This window comes from Oryctolagus cuniculus, chromosome 3, assembly GCF_051225735.1.
Source record: "Oryctolagus cuniculus isolate XC-2025 breed Fujian yellow rabbit chromosome 3, ASM5122573v1, whole genome shotgun sequence".
Classification (NCBI taxonomy): domain Eukaryota; kingdom Metazoa; phylum Chordata; class Mammalia; order Lagomorpha; family Leporidae; genus Oryctolagus; species Oryctolagus cuniculus.
Window position 1 is genome coordinate 59,288,721 of NC_142869.1, and position 21,809 is coordinate 59,310,529.

At 45.2% G+C, this 21,809-nt stretch overlaps 2 protein-coding genes across 5 annotated transcripts in view; both read right to left on the reverse strand.

Moving 5' to 3' along the window:
- Positions 1-21,809, reverse strand: part of ITGA4 (integrin subunit alpha 4) — a 145,455-nt gene that overhangs the window by 94,674 nt on the left and 28,972 nt on the right. For 2 of the 4 annotated variants that reach the window (XM_089329048.1, XM_089329049.1), the window contains one exon: positions 15,496-15,617. In XM_089329048.1, coding sequence (XP_089185174.1) covers positions 15,496-15,617 — 122 coding nt within the window. Of the gene's footprint in view, positions 1-15,495; positions 15,618-15,908; positions 16,435-21,809 lie in introns of those variants that run through there. The other 2 variants (XM_002712227.6, XM_089329050.1) reach the window with 2 other exon arrangements.
- On the reverse strand, positions 1,062-2,450 carry LOC100357477 (Y-box-binding protein 1). Its single transcript, XM_051849386.3, is given in 1 exon segment — positions 1,062-2,450. A coding segment is annotated over 1 exon segment (963 nt). The 5' UTR covers positions 2,436-2,450; the 3' UTR covers positions 1,062-1,472.

Consider the following 21,809-nt stretch of genomic DNA (forward strand, 5'->3'; position numbering starts at 1 on the left):
AGGTGCAGACATTAAGTTGATCTGGACATGACCAGCAGAGGGCGCTCCCAGTACTATGAGGTTTGGTCAGCGGCCTTTTGGTCTTTAATCCAAAAGGCCTCTTAGATTTTCCTAGCAAGCCCTAAATCCATTAGACTAACATTTACTATATTATATTATCTCCCTTGATTACACAAGTAATTAAGCATGGTGGTGGCGTTTCTTAATGATAACTGATATTTAGAAATTTAATAGACGTGCAAGTAATTTTGGGTAGTGAAAAGTAAAATGCCAAGTTTTAAAGGTCACACAGGATGTGAAAGCACAAAATTCCCAAGACCTTTCCTCCAGCCTGTACGGTGGCAAGCAAGAGTAAAATGTATTAAACATCAAAATTATCAAAATATTTTATTTTGAAAAAAAAATTTAGTATCATGGTCTCAGACTGGCTTATCCAAATCCAATGACCACTAATAATCACGCTCTTTAGTTCATACACAATAACAGCCTACAAAGGCCAACCACTTCTGTCCTCTATTATTTTACTTCTATTCTATTTAATTCTAGTCTAGTATGAAGTTCAACACAGAGATAAATGTTCTTAGGGAGTAGTGTCACACTCCATGGCTGCAATTTCATAAATCTAGGTTGATCCTGACTCACTAGTGGACCTCAGAACTCTACAAAAACCGGGTCACTGTGAGCTTGATTCTAGGTTCAAGGTCTCTGCGAGGGATCTTTATTCCTTCTTCAAAATCCTACAAAAGCTCTACACAAGTCCTTTTAATAACTGCAGCAGAAAAATATAGCCCAACTGACATATTAGCAAGCATAACTTAGAGGAAAAGTTACTCTTTAATCCCTAATAATTATGATACACTTACTATTCACAATTCTTACACATGACATCACAATGAAATATGTATTATCATCATTCCAACTTTACAAATGGGGAATCTGAAACAAGGACACAAACATCACACTACCAAGAGTGGGAGGAAGGGTTCAAACTCATACCCTCAACTACCACCCTGTGCTTCTGTACAAAGGATCTTCAAAAAGTTCATGGATAATGTGTATTATTTTTTTTTTATTTAAGACCTTTATTAGCAGGTGCTTGCAGTTTGTTGACTTTTTTGAAAAAATCAAGTTGTAAACTTTTATTACAAATTAAAAATGAAGTTCTTAAAAATCTCAACTTGACCAGATATGAAACAATTTAAAAACCTTTAAAGGTGTATTGAGAAAAACCAGGCTTTTTTAAAAAACACGTTTGTCGTTACCAAAAAGAGACATCTTTAGGTAAAAATAATAAAAACCCCATGCTGCATAGATAATGCAGATAGTTCTAGTAATCTGGTCAATGGGCAAAAAGCAAGCACTTAAGGTCTTCAGCTCCAATCTTTTGTTCATTTCTTATTGCTGGAATTTCATATTCATTTCTTCTTGTTGGATGACTAAACCGGATGATGGTAGAGATGTTAAGCCGGCATTTACTCAGCCCCGCCCTGCTCAGCCTCGGGAGCGGACGAATTCTCAGCTGGTGGATCGGCTGCTTTTGTCTCTTTGCCATCTTGTGGTTTAGGGTTATCTGGGCGTCTGCGTCAGTAGTTGAAGTTGCGGCGGTACCAACGCTGAGGTGGCTGCTGACCCTGGGTCTCATCTCCTTGGTTTTCCTTGTCTTCTTCATTGCCGTCCTCTCTAGGCTGTCTTTGGCGAGGAGGACCTCTGCGGAATCGTGGTCTATAACCCCGATACATATTCTGTCTCACTGGTCTACCTTGTTCTCCTGCACCCTGGTTGTCAGCACCTTCCATCACTTCTCCCTGCACAGGAGGGTTGGAATACTGTGGTCGACGCCCATAGGGTCTCCGCATGTAGTAAGGTGGGAACCTTCGCCTGCGGTAGGGCCGGCGTTGTTGGGCCTGGCCTTCGGGAGCGCTCTCCGATCCCTCATTCTTTTCCCCACTCTCACTATTCTGGTAATTCTGCTGGTAATTGCGTGGAGGACCCCTACGACATGGGTAGCGTCTATAATGGTTACGGTCTGCTGCATATTTACTGCCTTGCACTGGAACTCCACCAGGACCTGTAACATTTGCTGCCTCCGCACCCTTTTCTCCTTCAACAACATCAAACTCCACAGTCTCTCCATCTCCTACACTGCGAAGGTACTTCCTGGGGTTATTCTTCTTTATGGCAGTCTGGTGTACAAATACATCTTCCTTGGTGTCATTCCTGTTGATGAAACCATATCCGTTTCTTACATTGAACCATTTTACTGTTCCCAAAACCTTCGTTGCGATGACCTTCTTGTCCCCGCCGGCGGGCGCCGCCAATGTGAGGCTGCCCAGGCCACCGCTCCCTGCGCCGCTGCCCGTGGTGCCGGGCTTGGTTTCCACGGCGCTGAGGGCGGGGGCGGCGGGCGGCTGCTGGGTCTCGGCCTCGCTGCTCATAGTTGCGGTGATGGTGACTGGGGCCGGCTGCGGCAGCTGAGGCTCCTCCCGGGGTGTGATGGTAACTAGGCCGGCGGTGGCGGTGGGGCTGCTCAGGGCTCTCTGGGGTCCGCTCTCCGCTCCCGCTACCGATCGAACTATGTGTATTATTTTTAAAAACATGCATTTCAAACATGTTTGTACCCAGATACTTCTCTTTAAATTCCACTTTCCATGAACTTTGAGGTTGCCTCATACAATGATTTATCTTTAGTGCTCTTCCATTTTAAGTATCAAAATATCAGCATTATTAATAATCCTACACAACATTAATTCTATTTCTAAATAATCTACTACTGTTTCAGCCTACTGTCGCTCCCCCTCTTCATGGAGGAACGACACTAAACCCTGCCTAGGCTTCATATCCGAGTCACGGCACCATTATGTCGCTCCCCGTCTTCGTGGAGGAACGACACTAGACCCTGCGCTGTTCTTTTGTCTGCTCGGCCCTCCCCGGGTTTGCTGCTGGTTCTTCCCAGGTTGGCTACCGTCCCTCCCACCTCCGTGGAAGGGCGGTTCCCCCTGCCACTTTCCCCACTTCCGCGGGGGAGCAGCACACCGCCAGCCGGCTCTCTCGGGGGCTGCACAGGTGTTCCTCTTAGATGTTCCTGGTGCATGTTGTCTCTCTCCTCCTTTATAGTCCTCTTCCACCAATCCCAACTCTGCTACCCACACGCCGAGTATGCTGCTCTCCTCCAATCAGGAGCAGGTCCTGCTGTTTATTGGTTGAACTGGAGGCAGCTGAGTAGAAGCTGTTTACTCCTCTCCCAGCGCCATATTGTGGGAGAGCAGATGCATAGAATAAGTCTTAATTCCAGTAACAGTCTAGTCTGAGTTGCTCCCCACAGATCCCCCTTTCTTTTTATTTTTTGGCGTTGATACGCGCCTGTCTTCGGTGCCCCGTGGCACACACTCTGCTCTGCTTGCTGGAGTTGCCCACAGGTTCTTACAAGTCCTATCAATCAGGCAAACCGAATCCGGGTCCTCTCTTCGCCATGTTGTGAGGTTTTTAGGCGCTGATGCGTGCCTGTGTTCGGTGCCCTGCAGCGCATGCTCTGCTCTGCTAGAACTGCCTGCAGGTGCTTACAAGCCCTACCAATCAGGCAAACCGAATCCAAGCCCTATCATCGCCGTCTTGTGGGGAGACTTATTGGTGTTGATAACGTGCCTGTCTTCGGTGACATGCAGCCGCTCACAGGTGCTTATCGTCTTACTAATCAGGCAGACCGAATCCAAGCTCTCTCATTGCCGTGTTGTGGGGAGGCCTTTCTATTTCTCTATCTCCAGGCATTCCTATTTCTCCTATTTTACTTCTATCTGCCAGCATTCCTATTTCTCTCATTTTACTTCTATACTTCTATTTCTCTTATCCCTGCGGCATCCCGGCGCCCGCCCCGAGGCTGCTTCTTGGCACCTTGCCCCGCAGCGGCTTCCCGGCTCTGTGCCACTTCCCGGCTTCGCGCATGCTCCGCGGTCTCCGCTCCCCTTCACACCCGTACCACAGCCTTGCGCTAGCCCCACGTTCCCTATCTATTCGTGCCCCGCACGCTCTCTCTGCGCGCGGCAGCTTCCGCAAATCACACAGCCTAGCTCACGTTTCCGCCACCGGTATTCAGTCTAAGTTCCCTGGGCTAACTTGGCGAATTCAACCTAGCTCACGTCTGCGCCTTTCGGTTTGGCTTCCCGTCTTTTGCTCCCCGGGCTAATCTGACGGATTCCAACCTGGCGGCCCACGTCTCTGCCTCTGGTTCCAGATTTTCGCCTTTTGCTCCCTGGGCTGACTTGAAGAATTCCAAGCTAGCTTACGTCTCCACCTCGGCCTGCCCCTGCGGCTTCATCCTCCCTAACATTTTTCTCTACCCGGTATGTTTCCTAACTTTTCTTCCAACAATATTCCCCTTTCATTTCTCCTGGCTTCTCCCCACAGTCCGTATCCAAGTTTGTTTGTTCTAGCTTTCACTTTCGCTTTCAACCTTAGAGATTTCTCCCAGCTTCCCCTCGTAGTCCGTATCCGAGTCTATGCCTAGGCTTTCAATAGCTTCTTCCGGCACCTTTTCCGTCCGGCTTTTCCCTAGGCTCTTCTAGTCTCTCTCTCCGGTATTTTCCCACTTCTTCCCATTTCTTCCCTCCTGGGTTTCCTATCCGAGTCACGGCACCATTATGTCGCTCCCCCCTTCATGGAGGAATGACACTAAACCCTGCCTAGGCTTCATATCCGAGTCACGGCACCATTATGTCGCTCCCCGTCTTCGTGGAGGAACGACACTAGACCCTGCACTGTTCTTTTGTCTGCTCGGCCCTCCCCGGGTTTGCTGCTGGTTCTTCCCAGGTTGGCTACCGTCCCTCCCACCTCCGTGGAAGGGCGGTTCCCCCTGCCACTTTCCCCACTTCCGCGGGGGAGTGGCACACCGCCGGCCGGCTCTCTCGGGGGCTGCACAGGTGTTCCTCTTAGATGTTCCTGGTGCATGTTGTCTCTCTCCTCCTTTATAGTCCTCTTCCACCAATCCCAACTCTGCTACCCACACGCTGAGCACGCTGCTCTCCTCCAATCAGGAGCAGCTCCTGCAGCTTGTCAAGTTGGTGAGTAGCAGCTGTGTAGAAGCTGTTTGCTCCTCTCCCAGCACCATATTGTGGGAGAGCAGATGTATAGAATAAGTCTTAATTCCAGTAACAGTATAGTCCGAGTTGCTCCCCACAGCCTACTACTAAAATGTAACATTAAATAAGGAAAGAAAATTCTCCACTTTTATGGTTTTCAATGAATCTCTTAGATTCATTTGAAAAGATATCACTATTGTTTAATACCATTTTAAACATCTTTAAAACAAGAACATTACAAAAATGTAAACAGAAAAGAAAAAAAGGCAAAACCTTCAGGGAAATCTACTTGTACTTGATGCTTGGTTTCAAAAGTTCTGGACTTGGTTTTGAAATTCTCAGGGAAGGAGGGTGAGAGGGAAGGAAGGACAGAAGGAAGAATGGATGGGCGAACTCAAGGAGATTAGGAAGACAGGAAGGTTAGAAAATTTGTGAGAAATGGTCTAGCCTTAAACCTCTGCTTGGGACTCCTGCATCTCATGTTGAAGTACCTGGGTTCAAGTGCCAGCTCTGTTTCCAATCCAGCTGTCTATCATGTACACTTGGGAGGCTACACACATGATGGCCTAAGTGCTTGAGTCACTTCCACCCACAGGAGATACGAAGATGGAGTTCCTGACTCCTGGCTTTGGGCAGGTCTAGTCATTCTACCTGTTGAGGGCAACTGGGAAGTGAACCACATGATGGAAGACCTCTCTCTCTCTCTCTTTCTCTCTTTTGCTCTCTGTCTACCCTGCCCCCCCAAACCTTTCAAATAAAATTAATCAATTAATTGATTAGTATAAAAATAGTGGGACAAATAAATCAGTGAGGAATCCATCACATTGTACTGACCAACAGAGGCCCACATTGAAATGCGGAGTTACAGATATCAAAGAACATTCCCCTATGCAAAGTTTAAAAGGTACAATAAGACATTGCAGAGACAATGACTGGCAGACACAGTGAAATTCTGGTGACTAAAGAAAACTTCTACAAGAAAACCAAGAATGGAATCAGGGCAAGGTAGACCTGGAAAGGTTTCACAAATGGATGGGTCCACTCTAAATGATCTTTCATACAGTATGCTATTTTAAAAGGACACGTCTAAAACATTTCTCATAAGGATTCATTTAAGAGGAATCTGAAAACTACATCTACAGTCTGTTTCTGAATATTTTTCTTGTATTACAGTATTTCATGCAGATTGTTTATTTTATATATTTATTTGTATTTGAAAGGCAAACAATGATCTCCCATCTGTAGTTCACTCTTCCCAATGCTCACAACAGCTGGGGCTGAGCCAGTCTGAAGCCAGGAGCTAGAAAATCCATCAATGTCTCTCACATGGGTGACAGGGACCCAACTACTTGAGCCATCACCTGTTGCCTCCCAGGGTACACATAAGCAGGAAGTTGGAATCTGGAGTGGAACTGAGAATTAAACCCAGGCTGTCCAATATGGGATACGCACCAAGTGGTATCCTAACCACTAAACCAAATGCACACACCATCATGCATGTTACAGAAAAAAGATTTTTTTTTAATTCTTGGGAGTAAAATGAGGACACGAGAAAAAACACATTGCACTCCTAAGCCCAGTATTTTCACTAGCAAGTCCATCCCCATGCTCTAATTGGACATTTCTAGCTATTCTTAAATTTTTTTTAAAAAAATTCCTGCTTTCATCATCAGCCAATTACCTGTCGAAGGAGTAGGTGCTACTGTTCTGATTGCCTAGCATGAGTAGGTAGAATCTACAGCTGGTGGTGCTTTAAAATAATGTTGCAATATGCAGCAAATTGCAGAGGGTCTCACCCCAACCTGAGCATTCATTCATTTCACTCTTTTTCTACCCGCTCATCAAAACTCCTCAGAGCTGTTCCATTACTCAGATTTCACCCAGCCATAAAGTCTTCTCTCAGCATTCAGTTTTTTCTCCACACTGTGAGTCTATGGTCAGGCTTCTCTTTGAGTTCTGCATATTTATTTGAAAGAGTAACAAAGAGAGGGAGAAACAGAGGAGGGGTGAGGAGATGTCTATCCACTGGTTCACTCCCCAAATGCACTCAGCAGTTGGGGCTGGGCCAGACTGAAGCCAGGAGCCAGGAACTCTATCCTAGTCTCCCTCTTGTGGAGCAGGAATTGAAGCACTTGAAATATCTATTGCTTTGCAGGTGCACCACAAGACATACCCTATATCATACTATCTCAATTATCTGTTACCTGTCTATCTTGTCATTTTGACAGTTCTTTGAGAGCTTCAACCACATCTTATTCAACTTTGTATTTCTAGTACATAGTCCAAGCAATCAATAAAAATGCATTGAATTAAAAGAGTTGAGAGGCCATGTGTTCTGGAGTAGTGGATAAAGCTGCCGCCTGCAGTGCTGGCATCCCATATGGGCACCAGTTGCAGTCCCAGCTGCTCCACTTCTGATCCTGCTCTCTGCTTTGGCCTAGAAAAGCAGTAGAAGATGGTCCAGGTGCTTGAGCCCTTGCACCCACATGGGAGACCTGAAAGAAGCTCCTGGCTCTGGATGGGCCCAGCTCTGGCCATTGCAGCCATCTGAGGAATGAACCAGCAGATGGAAAATATTTCTCTCTCTCTCTCTCTCTCTCTCTCTCTGCCTCTCTGTAACTCTTTCAAATAAGTAAATAAAACCTTAAAAAAAAGAGTTGTTGATTCGTAGTTTCAAGTCTCACTTCTAAACCCTCTACAATCTCACTTCACCATTATCACTGGTTTTACTAAGGTTATTAAATTGCTGATTCCCTCTAAGTCCAATGAAGAACCTAAGTTCTTTTCTGGCTTGATACTTTTACTACTTTCAGTCACTCAGCGCTTCCCAAAATGCTCTCACTGTTTGACTTTTATAATACCATGGCGATATAATTTTCTGTCTTGTTTTCAGGCTTTCCTGTCTTCTCCACTGGTCCTCAACTATTGATGACTATTGGAATCATCTGAGGACCTCTGGAAACTCTTGATGTCTTATTTAGGACAACTGCCAGTTATTTCATTTGCTTGGAATGGAGCGATCAGACGGTATTCTCAAAGCTCTGCACAAGAATTTAAGTTTCAGCCAGAGCTGGGCAGCAGTATTTTAGCCACTTCTGAAATTGGAATTCCCAGGCATCCACTCTTAGTCCTCTGATCTTTTCACTCTAGAGAGTTCTCAGGTTGAGGTCATTCACATCTACAGCTTTAGGCATCATCTCTATTTCAATTACTACAACTTCTAAATTGCAAATACCAACATCTCTCCCGTCCACCAGACCCATACATCCAAATGACTACTAGATATTTACTTCTATGTTTCAGAGGACCCTCAGGCCAGTGAAAATCATCTCTTGCCAGAAAACTGGCTGCTCTGCTTTTTCAGTGCATAGTACCACCATCCATGCAACAGCCCAAATCAGAACCTTGGGTAACATTTCTGAAATCCACTCCTTCATTGCCTTCATCAAATAACTACCAAGTGCTGCTGAATCTGTCTTCTAAATATCTAAAGAGTTCCTGTGTTTTCCTCCATCCCTCCTGCTACTGTCCTAGTATAGGCCCTTGATATCCTCTAGCCTAAGTTATAACAAAATCTTCCTACCACTGTCTTCCAACCTTCTGTCTTGATCACAAAGGACTTCCAAGCATGCATTTGCCTGCACGTAGAAGAATCTGGCAAACACATAGATCTGACCATGACACACAATAACCCTCAACCAGCTTTCACTAACTTCAGATAAATTCATACTTACAAAGTTATAATCCATGCTTCCCCTTCCCATTGCAGACCTGCAGGTCTGCTGTACACACTCCTCTTCCAACTCACTGAACATACCACGTTCTCAAAGACCTCTGAGTCTCCATGCAAACCGCTGTGGGGCTCACTTTCCCATAACCTATTCCTCCATCTAGCTCATGATCATTATTCAATTCCTTCCCCACTTGAACATTAATTCCTCAGGACAGCACCTTTAACTCCTAACAGGTTGGGTCTTCTCACCATACTTTCCTATAAAAATCTAAGCTATAGACTGTAAACCTATGGTGGCAAGGAGTATGCTTCTTTGTATGCCTAGATTCTAGCTCTCAGGCATCTTTTAATACATGAGTGAATGGAAGCAGGTGCTTAGTGCAAGCAGCTAAGATGACTCTTGGGACACCTGCATCCCATATCAGAGTGCCTGGGTTCAAGTCCTGGCTCTACTCCCAATTCCAATTCCTGGCGATAGCCATCCTGCATGGGAGGCTGCAGACATAACTCAGCTACCACCACCCACGTGGGAGACCTCGCCACCCATGTAGGAGACCTTGATTGAGTTCCTGGATATCATCTATAACCTGGCCCACCTGTTGGGAGCAGATGGGAAGTAGATGATTGATCTCTGCCTCTCTTTTGTTCTTTCAAATAAACCAATAAAAATTCAAGAAATAAAAACCAGATATCTCTGGGAGCAACCTAGACATTAGTATTTTTTTTTTTTTTGACAGGTAGAGTGGACAGCGAGAGAGAGAGACAGAGAAAAAGGTCTTCCTTGCTGTTGGTTCACCCTCCAATGGCCGCCGCTGCCGGCGCGCTGCGGCCAGTGCACCGTGCTGATCCGAAGGCAGGAGTCAGGTGCTTCTCCTGGTGTCCCATGGGATGCAGGGCCCAAGCACTTGGGCCATCCTCCACTGCACTCCCGGGCCACAGCAGAGAGCTGGCCTGGAAGAGGGGCAACCGAGAAAGAATCCAGCACCCCAACTGGGCCTAGAACCCGGTGTGCCTGTGCCGCAAGGCAGAGGATTAGCCTATTGAGCCACAGTGCCAGCTGACATTAGTATTTTTATAAAAGTAAAAATAAAAATGAGTGAATGAAAAAAATGACCCCATACACAGCGGATTACTATATCTGACCCCAGTGCTGTTGTCAAGGGGAGAGATTTCTTAGTCATTAGGAATAGCACTCAGTGGTCACATCAACTTAAGGCAGAAGATTAAACGTATTACCAAAGTTTCATCTCTTAAATTAGGTGCAAATCTCATCCTACTGAAGATGAAGTTTGGGAAATCGCTGGGAACTGTACAGGTTTTCTCTGTTAACCTAACAGTTTATTTACAAAGCTCTTGTCCTTGATTTTCCATATAACTAGCATAACAGCCCATGTTCAAGGATGATTTTTCAAAATGATCAATCTGCAACAATCTCAGCTTGATAAGCTATAATGTGTAGCAAACTGCAAATAAAAAGAAAGTTATTACAAAGAACATATTTGAAGTCTCAACAGTGAGATGTTTGCCTTTTAATAGTAAGCTAATAACTCCTGCAAATCAGGCAGAAGTGAGGGTAAAGTAATCATTCAGTTAATGATGCAGTGCTAATTAACTTAACTTCTTCCCAACAGGTTATGTAATATAAACCAGGTGGCTGGCTAAGGTAATATAATTTCCAGAAAGAAAGTCAAAGAGGCCTGATGGAGAATAACTTGTGATGGACCACTGCTCTTTCCAGTAAGAAAAAGAAAGACACAAGCAGAGAGTTTAAAGGTCTGGTAACTGGAACTTGGTCTAGGAAAGTAAAGTGGAAGTCCTATTCAATCAGGCATAGATACAGGGAAAGCACCTGTTAAGTACCAAGTGTTCTTTTACAAACAGAAAGTATATTTCTGTCACAAACAGCAAGTATCTTTCTGAGACACTATGTTGCCAGACATACAATGCAAGAGCCTGTAACATGTTTAACTTCTTGGTAAACATATTAGAAAAGTAAAAAGATGTGGCCAGTGCCTTGGTGCAGTAGGTTAATCCTCCATCTGCGGTGCCGGCCTCCCATATGGGCGCCGGTTCTAGTCCTAGCTGCTCCTCTTCCAATCCAGCTCTCTGCTGCTGTGGCCTGAGAAAGCAGTAGAAGATGGCCCAAATCCTTGGGCGCCTGCACCCACATGGAGACCAGAAAGTAGCACCTGGCTCCTGCCTCCTGGCTCCAGATCGGTACAGCTTCAGCCATTGCAGCCATTTGGGGAGTGAACCAGCGGAAGGAAGACCTTTCTCTCTGTCTCTCCCTCTCACTGTCTGTAACTCTACCTCTCAAATAAATAAATAAAAATCTTTTTAAGAAAAAGTAGCAATGGATTTTAAAAAAAGAAATGCAAAAAGAAATAAGTGAAACAAATTTTAATATTTTGTTTAACCTAACAAACCTTAAGTATTAGTTTATTGTGTAATCAATATTACCTTTAAATATGCATTTCAACAGATAAGCAATATCTTTAAAATTAATGATGTATTTTCCTTTTTTGGTACTAAGTCTTTGAAACCTAGTATGTATCTTACATTACAGTACTTCTCACTGCAAACATTTGATGGGTTAAATAGTAACAAGGGGTGTGTACCACATTGGACAGTGTAAATGTACAGCTTTAGACTGTACTATCCAGCATACTCTGAGTTTGTGTGGGATGGGTGGATACATACGTAAGCATGTGTGTAATGCTATTACAGTGCTGTAAAAGATCTACGGTGCTTTTCAAATAATCACTTAGTCGTTTTAGAATTTTTATTTTTTATCTGAAAGACAGGGAAAGGCAGAGACAGTCATCCTTCACCTGCTGTTTCACTTCCAAAATTCCTACAACAGCTGAAGGTTGGCCAGGCTGAATCCAGGAGCACAGAACTCAATCCAAATGTCCCAGAGGGATGGCAGGATCCCAAGTCCTTGAACCATCACCTGCTGCCTCGAAGAGTGCACATTAGCAGACAGCTAGAATCGGGAGCAGAACCAGGCACTTGAACCCAGCTACTCCAGTTTCTGATGCAAGTGTCCCAAGCAGAGTCATAGCTGCTGCACTGAAGTTTCCCCCTGCAGAGCCTTTTGAATAATGAAATAGACTAATTTTTTTAGTATAGCTTGATAATAATTTATGTATTTATTCTGCTCTAATTCTTGGAATATTGGTAATCCATGGGTGGACTATACTTCACTATGTTGATAGAGTCATTATTTGTGACGTCTTGATTCAAGAATCACCTGTGATCAAAATTTCCTTTACAAAGCCTCCATAGAAATTCAGCACCTATGTAGAAAAGCGAGTGGACAGGTGGAAATCACCACAGCCTCTTCAGATAGATCCCAGACCCTCTAGATGGGACAGACTCCCTTTTCTCTGACTCATATAGGAAACTACCAAAGAAGTGAAAGAAACAAAAGTACCAAAGAAGTGAAAGAAACAACACCTCTCAGACGTGCAGGGAGGAGCAAGAGGCAGACTGTACAAGGGAAGAAAAGCACCTTGTGCTTCTCCAGGCAACTTTCTTGATGCCGTCTCTGCAGGAAATTCACTTGGCTAAAAGGGGTATCTCACTCCCAACACCTCCTGCCTTGGGCGCTCTAGATAAATGGGCACTAGCTGCTCACTTCTGATTAAGGCTACAGTGAATTTAGCCTGGCACGCAGCAACATTATCCACAGGGGTAGGACAGGGTGGGGGAGCTATGAAGCTCCTCTTTGAGGGGAGGAGTCCCTCTGTATCAACTGTCGATCTGACATGTACAGAAAGCTCAAGACTAGTCTTTGTGGATATTTTGAATCACGTACGAGATGGGCACTGTTTTAAGAAATGTGCATCTCCAGATTCTCGAAAGCAAATAAAGTTCTTCCAATTGGAAGAAGCCACATTGCTGACACAGCAATTGTAGCTCAATCTTTAGGTATTACAACTTTTTTTTGTTGGGTCATTTCCCTGGTGACCTTTTAATTTATACATTCAATTTTTAGCTTTATTAATTGTCCCTATTTATTAGCCTCATCTGCTTGGACAGATAACATCCAGATATAAATAGAAAATAGAGATAAGAATCTTTTTTGAGTGTCCATGGCATCAATTACTGAGTTAAGTATTTTCTAAACAGTATAGTTACCCACATTTGAGACAGGACAATTAAAGTTATCTCACATAGAAGATTGTGTGTGTTTGTGTTTGTGTGTGTATCCACACACGCACACTCTTGAAACTTCTTCATAAGAAACAATACTCAAAAGAAGCCAACAAACCTGAAAATCCTAAAATATCTTTGGTTACCAATTTACTGTTTCAGTGCTTATTTTATAGACTTTAACTTGAATCTCCTATTTTATGTCTGAGATATTTATTCTGAATTTTCTCTGAATAAAGATAAACAGTTTCCTTCTGTTGTGTGTGTGCTGTCCAGAACATTACATAAAAAATAACTTCTGTCAACTCCTTTGTGAATATTGCAAAGCTATTACTGAAGTTGTTAATTTTTTGGCTAGTTGATCAACTCAGATTCGTTTTCCTTCTTGAATTTAACCTCAGTACATTTTTTTACCTACCTACGGTATCATTACCAAAATTTTGAAAATTACAAATATCACTTTGGCTTGTCATTTCTAATCACTCTCTAACCAATAAAATTGATGAAAATCAAACTTGCACTGAACTTATTTTCATTCATTCACTTAATAAATCTCCATTTAATTCATGCTTATTACACATCTACTGTGTACATATTTCTCTGGTGATATTTCTGTATTCAACCTATATATGTACCAGATGCTCAAAGAATTTAGGTCTTCCTTTCATTTATTATAGGCATTATTATCTTGAATTTTATATAATACTACAACCATATCGTTCTAGTTCAACATAGACATCCAGAAATAGGATCAACGTCCTTCCAGACAGGAAGTAGGTTATACTATCATGGATCAGGAAACTGGCAGGACATCAGAAATGAAATTGTTCCCTCCTGAGACCTTGTCACCACTCTCTAGCAGATCAAGGTTGACCTAACAATGTTTTATGAATCCTCAGTCTACCTTTTGGGATGGGAGATGCTGAACAAGAAGGCGGGGCTTGTTCTATGTGCTGCAGACAACTCCTGGATTTTGGTGGGTGCTGAGTGCAAAATAAAAATTCTGCTATGGGCATTTGCATTAGTGATTAGTACACCAGTTAAGATGCCCACATCCCATATCAGAGCACTTGGGTTCGCTGATCAGGTGATGGCTCAAGTGGCTGGGTTCCAGACAACCATGTGGGAGATGTGGATTGAGTTCCTGGCCCCTGGATTTTGTTGTGGGCATCTGAGGAGGAAACCAATGGATAGGGGGTCTCTCTCTCTCTCTCTCTCTCTCTCTTTCTCCCCTCCCTCAAATAGACAAGAAATTAAACATCCCATTATATGTACTCTACATGAATTCATTTGAATGAAATAAACCAGCTTCACTGTTTGAGAAGAAACAAAAACTACACGAAGATGAAAATGGGGTTACACAGATGCAATCACTAGCTAATCCCTAGTCATTTATCGCAAAGAAAGATGAACGAAAAGTGCCAATTGTGACCTTTTGGTTTACCATGTACAGATGATGTATTAGCTCAGGAGACCACATACTAGACCCTCTATTTAACTTTATTTGCATTGAACATGCATACACAACAGGGGTTAGACTCTGGACCCAAGCATACCTGACTGACCAGTAATAACGGGGTCCCAGCTACCAGTCAGTATCTAAGTAACTCCAGAAAACATATTTGCAACTGTCTGAGTCAGAGTCCTCAAAAAGAAAAGTAGGAACAATGTCAACCATCACCCAGGGGTGCTTTTTGAGAAAAAAAAAAATTAAGCAATGTATATAGCAGTGCCTGACAGTGTTTGAAACAAGATAGGTCAACATTAGTATTAGTTCCCCTTTCTCCCCCAGAGTGCCTGTAAGCAGCAAATTTGCTTTTGTCTTTGAACATGAAACTTCTCCCTTCCCCCAACAGTACATATGTTTCGTGTTGTCACAAACCTACAAACAGGCATTAAGAGATGACCGCAGAAAGATCCATTTAAAGCAGAGTTTTTGGCAAGGAAAACTAGTAAGTATAGTTTAAGCCTCGTGTTAACTATCAACGATGGAGATGCCCATGTTTTTCCTTGTACACTTATTTTGCATTGTATATTCTAAGAAAAACTACATTACTTTCTTTTCTGTTCTCTCTCTTTTTTTTTAAGTCCTTAGGTTAAACGACAGGCAACTGCTACTCCTGATCTGTCCGTTAGCCTGTTCTTTAATAAAGTTGATAGGTCAAAGCTGGAAATAAAACGTTTAAGTCTTGACCTGGCTGAATCCTGTTCTTAATATGCTGAGACTTTGAAATGTGTTTTTGCACAAGGTGGGGGCGGGGGGTAAAAAGTAGGCATCACAAGGAAAGGTCCTCTGTGTAACCGTGCCACAGTACTGCAATCAATGTCACCAGCGAAAGAGAAAGATACAGGTAGAAAGAAGGGGGCCGCTTTTATAATAGACAAGAAGACAGTGTGGCATTAACTCTGCGAATCATGCACCTTAACGCAGAAGGAATAGGCAACAGGGCTTTTTCCAGGACTTGCCCTACAGTACAGTCCTCAAGGCTGGGGGGTGCAGGACGGTGACTTCTGTTCCCAGATCCAACTCACCCAGCTGGAGCTGTTCGCACGTCTGGCCCGGATTCTGTCCGATCCTGCATCTGTAAATCGCCCCAGGACTGACCACTGAAGCGTTGGCGAGCCAGTTGGCAGTGGGCGCCCCCACTATGAGCCTAGAGAGAGAAACGTGCGCTCAGACGTGAGCGGTGCTGCCCGCTGAGCTCCAGGTCTCAGCAGGCATGGGGCAGCCTCCCCCACCCCCTCCTCTGCGCACCACCCGCGCACTGCGCCGGCCACCCCTACTCCCCGGCGCTGTCCCCCAGAATCAGTATGCTTCCCGGGCAGATCTCTAGCAAACTGGCTGTATCGCATTTCCCCACCGCCTACGCCCCCGGAGGGGAGGAAAGTTCCAACCCGACCGGGATCTCACGTCGCCCTGAGATGCCCGTGGCAGCGCCACTCACCATCGATTCGACCCGTGGCTGTGCAGCGCGACAGAGTAGCCGAACAGCGTGCCCGGGGGGCCCTGGTAGAGCAGCGCGCTCTCGGTGTCGAGGTTGTAGGGGCGCCCGGTCGGGATCCCCAGGCACAGCAACAGCATCACCGCCTCCCGGACGGCGGCCCCTCGGGAGCCAGATCCACGCCTCGCTTCCCCAGCCATGCGCTCTCGGTGGGGAACATTCAACACCAAACGGCCGCTCACCCAAAGTTGCTCGGGACGCGACGGTTGGCCAGGGGTTAGAGCGCCCCAAGAGAGGAGGCGCAGCGTGTCCGGCGCCGGCTGGCGGGAGGGAAAGAAGGAGGGACAGCCCCAGGGAGGGAGGGGAAGTCGCCAGCCGCGGGCGGGGCGATAGCCTTCGGCCCGGGTTGCCGCGCCCGCGCCGGGCCCCACGCCCCGATCCTGCGGCCTGGAGGTGCCGGCGCTCACTCGGCCCCGGGGCGCGGGCGGCTAGGTGGGGTCTTGGGCGTGGTGCAGAGGCGCGGGCCGGGCTCCGGCTCCCCCCACGAGCGGCTGTAGGGGGCGCTGGGGGACCTCGGCTACGCAGGACGCGCGTCCCTGCCTGGGCCTCCCAGCCCAACGAGGGCGGAAGGGTTCGGGAATCCGGGGCTTAGCAAGAGTGGACCTGGAGGGAGCAAGGGGTTTCCCCTTTCAACCGTGGCTAGGGCCTGGATGCACTCGGGGCGTCGTGGCTACTGCCCGCGCACGCCCCACTGGCAAACGCCGGGTCTCTGCGGTCCGCCCTAGCCCCGGGGACCGGCGCTGCGGCGGGAAACCGTGTAGTCTTTTGGCGGATTGGTTAAACGCAGTATCTGAATTTGGGGGCTTAAGCAACCACCAGAAACATTGACCAGAGGATCACAAATTTAAAAACAAAGAGCGAAAAAAGAACTCCCTCTGACGGCGCCCGGGGAACGTTCTGGTGACAAAGACGCTGCGACTATTCGCTTCATGACTCGCAGCCCTGCACCCTTCTATGCCCACTTCCTTCCTCCCCGCACTTCCTCTTAAGTCCCGGCTGCACGCGTGAGCGAGCAAGAAGCAGGCGCCCCCGGCGGGATGGCAGCCACGCAGGCTGCCGATGACCCCTGCAGCGAGTCTGGGCTAGGAAAGCACCGGGACCCGCCCCGCTGGAGCGGTTTTCTCTTCCGGCTTGTTGGTGAGACCCCGGCCTCGCCTATCCTCAGAGGTGTGAGGTCAAGGTCAACATGGTCCTGGAAAAATGTGCTGGAGAACCACAATGCAAGATTTGGACTGGGCCATGTTCTCATCCTAAAGCAATTCAGTTTCTTTGTTTTAAATTTTTATTTAGTTAGTTATCTTTATGAAAGACAGAGAGAAAGTGAATCAGATCTCCCATCCTTGGCTCACTCCCCAAATGCTTGCAACTACTCAATCCTGGTCTCGCGCGTGGGTAGCAGAAACTGGAGCATTTGGGCTATCACTACTGCTCTCAGGGTGCACAGTAGCAGGACCCTGGAATGGGGACCCCAGCCACCAAAGTCACACACTCCTGTATGAGATGCCATCTTAGCCACTGTGCCAAACGCTCATCCTGGTCTCTTTCTTGCGCAGTCAGTGACAGTCATAAATAGTTATTTGTAGATGTTGGTACATTTATTACTGCTACTTGAAAATATAAAAGAAAGAAGAACAAGGCTTCATCATGTAGTCTATGTGCATACAACTCCACTGAAATGGCACATGTTAAGTTGCAGACACATAATGAAGATATTTGTTCACCGATCCAGCACATTCACTGAGTAGGCACCTTGCTAGGCCCAAAGGATGCCACCAGGAACAGGGCAGGACTGAAAACAAGTCCTCAGGAAAGTTTTCAGTCAAATGATAGATGACAAACTTACTAACTAGAGACAAGTCCAGAGACGTTAGGGACATTTCAGGAGAGATTTGAGGGACAAGGAGCGTGCAGGGAGGTTCAGCAGTTTGAGAGTTTAATCAGGAGGGTCTCCAACAGGGCCAGGTGAAGGAACTGAGAGAGGTTGCCTGGCTACAGCACTTAACCACTGGCACACATTGGTGTGACATGAGGTTGATTGGCCCAGCAGAGATACCCGGTGACTCTCGTAAGCCAAGTTAGCAATTTTACACTACACTGGGGCTGATAGGAAGCTCCTGATGATTTTGTCTTGGTCAGCCATGGGTTTCAGAAGTGTGAAGGCAAGAGTGAACACAGAAAAAACTCAATTAGTGGCTTGAACTAGGAACTAACGGGAAGAATAGAAAAAAATGTAGGTTGAAGAGATTTCCAAGAGATAGAACTTGGTAGTAGTGTTGATAAATATGAATGTGGGGCTGAAATGAAGAAGTCAGTTGAACACCCAAGTTTGGGATTTGAAAACTGAGTCTATGTTGCTGCCATTCATTGGAGAAAAAAAGGTTCTGGAAATGAGGGTAGGCGTGTGTGTGTGTGTGTGTGTGCATGTGTGGTATGTGTATGCAGATGGGGGTATTGAGATAACTTTTAGTCATGTGGAGTTTGAGGTGTTTGTCAAATGTTAGGACATTCTAGTCAAACACAACCCAATTATTTTTACTTTCCTGTCAACACACGAAACAAGAGGAATATCTACCTTCTATTACTCCTGGAAACAAAGTTTAAGGCCAATAATTGTGTGGAGACATACAATATGAACATGAAATGACAGGGCTTCTGGAAAGGTAACCATCAGGGCCCATGGTGAATGGGCCTGCTCCTCTTCCTTTTGCAGTTGCACAGTGTGTTTCTTTCTGGGTAGATCTCTGTACTGATTGTAACCCAGTTGTACAACTAGCTCACACTGTCTTTATTCTGAAATAAGTTCCTCCAGTTTACAGGCACAACATCTTAGCAGAGGCCTGGGAAGCAGGTACATTGAGGCCACTGCCATACCCTACAGGCACTGGCAAAGCCAAGTCACTGATCTGAACCCATGCCTTGCTCTTTCTTTCCCTTCATCAAAATCCTTATCCTGTGAAATTTGCTCAACACAGTTCTTTCTCATAGCATAGTTAATGTGAGTAGTGGGCAGCAGAGTGGCTAATGGGAAGGTCCTTATTTCTCTGGTTCACTATCATTCCAGAAATAGCCACCCTATATTAACACAGACACTATGTTAGTCCTGAGTTGCCATCTTCTAATAGCACACTTTTACGTACAACTGAAGGTGTTTAATGCTGTTTTGCTAAGGCTTGAAGGTATTGCTATTATTGTAATCAATGTTTTTGTGGCAAGCCTAAGGATCAAGCAGGATGTGGCTTGGCACTGTTGTATAGCCTTTAAAGCCACTGTGTGCAATGCTGCCATCACATATGGGTTCAAGTTCTAGATGATCCAATTCCCATCCAGCTTCCTGCTAATGCACCTGGGGAAACAGTGGAAATTATCCTAAAGTGCTTGGGGCCGCTGTACCCATGTGGGAGACTGGGATGAAGCTGTGGCTCCTGGCTTCTGTCTGGCCCAGCCCTAGCCCTTGAGTCCACGTGGGAAGTGAACAAGCAGACGGAGGATTTATCTCTCTCTCTTTCTGTCTCTCCCTCTCTCTTGGTAACTCTGCCTTTCCAATAAATAAAATAAATCTTTAAAAAAGTGAAGAAGAATCAGGCATGGAAGTCGATGGAGAGAGAAGAGGAAGGCTTTATGATATGACTTATACTTATCCTTCACCCTCAGTTGGACCCAAATATTTGACCATCCAATGAATTTGTCATTTGATTAACACATGTCAAGTATCCAGTGTATGCCAGGAGCTATGGTAAGAATAGTTGACAATGCAAGAGGTTTTTAACCTTGTGTAAGAAGTCCTCCACAGTGGAGAGGATTCTAACATGACCATGCCAACCTTTTAGTTGTCAGGAGTGAGTACTTCTTCTTGAAAGATCATCTTTTCTTAGGGCCGGTGCTGTGGCTTAGCAGGTTAACGCCCTGGCCTGAAGCACCAGCATCCCACATGGGCATCAGTTCTTGTCCCAGGTGCTCCTCTTCTGATCCAGCTCTTTGCTATAGCCTGCGAAAGCAGTGGAAGATGGCCCAAGTCCTTGGGCCCCTGCACCCACATGGGAGATCCGGAGGAGGCTCCTGGCTCCTGGCTTTGGATCAGCACAGCTCCAGCCATTGCGGCCAACTGGGGAGTGAACCAGTGGATGGAAGACCTCTCTCTCTCTCTGCCTCTCCTCTCTCTGTGTAATTGTTTCAAATAAATAAATGAACCTTAAAAAAAAAGATTATCTTCTCTTGACACCACCATTTTTGAGTTTTTTTTCCCCCTCTTTCTGACTCCATTTCTTCTGCTATAAGTATTGAAAAGCCCCAGCATTGTATTCTAGGCCTACTTCCCTCTTTAAGATTTAATTCATTGCCTATATCTTTAAATACCATCTAAATACTCACCTCCCCAGTTGATAGCTCTAGCATGGACCTATCTGCTGAGCTCCAGGTTTATTTGTTCTGTTACCATCTGACTTCTCTGCCTGACTGTCTGGTGGATGCCGCACTTGTAAAATATCTAACCTGAGTTCTTGTGCTTGGAGACCTCATCAGTCTCTTCTTTTAAAGATATACATGGAAATAGATATAGATATAGATACAGATATAGATTAGATATAGATATAGAGATGTAGATGTTGATATAGATAGATATAGACTTGGATATAGATAAATATCTAACTGCCCCATTGTTCACTTTAGAACTTTGGGAAATAACCCTTGATTCCTCTTTATCCCCAGCATCTCATCCATCAATCACTAAGTCTTATCCATTTGACCTGTCAAATATTTCTCCAGCTGATCTTCTTTCTATCTTCTTCTGCACATTTGCCATCATATTCCAAGAGGCCACATATCATCTGGGCTGTTTAATAAACTTTACTTGGTCTCCCTTTGCTACTTCTGTCTCACCAGTTTTCCACACAGAAGCCAAAGTGAATTCCTAAAATTCTAAAGCACCCACTTTCTTGCTTAAATACTTCAGTTTCCCTTTGCTATAATATCACAACCCACTAATGTGGCCTAAAAGACCCTATAATCTGACCTCTGATCATGTCATCAGCTCTGCCACAGGCCACTCCCTCTGGATCATTTGCTTTAGCCACATCTGATTTTCTTATTTACTTTAGAGCATCAAAGTTGTTCTGTCCACAGTCTGTGCTTGTATTATTTATTTGTGAGGCAGAGAAACACGAAGGAACAGAATCCCTTTCACCAAGTAACTACTCAAATAGCCACAATAGACAGAAATGAAAGCCAAGAAAATCCAAGTCTCCCATTTGGGTGGAAAGAACCCACTTATTTGAGTCAGTACCCCTGCCTCCAGCGTCTACCCTAGCAGGAAATTGGAGTCAAGATCCAGAGCTGGGAATCTGGGAATCTCCAGGCATCTTTTAACAAGTGTCCTAACCATGAGGCTAAACACCCAGTTGTCTTTATTCATATTGTCTCTGCCTGGACACACACCCTCTGGTTTTTCATGATTATTCTTCCTCTTTCTTCCATCTCAGCTTAAAGGTCCCCTCTTCCTTCTGCCCATCCAAGTTAAAATAGACCCCCATATTATTCTCCTATAGTGAGCCCTGTTCATTCTCTTCATCTCTTTAATTTATAATCATTTGTTTTAAATTATGCCTTCCTCACCAGAACAAGAAAGCAGAAAATGTTTTGTGTTGTTACTGGTTGTTCGCCAATTTGTATAATCTCTCTGCCTCTCTATAATCCAACCTTCTAAGGCACCATCTCACACACCTAATAACCTGTCTGCACCCAAGTGATTGCCTGAAGGTCTGCTCTTAAGGGATTCAAACTAAGACAAACAAGGTATTTTTCCACATTCCTAAGGCTATCACCAAGAAACAAGAAGCTCCAATTCTTCTA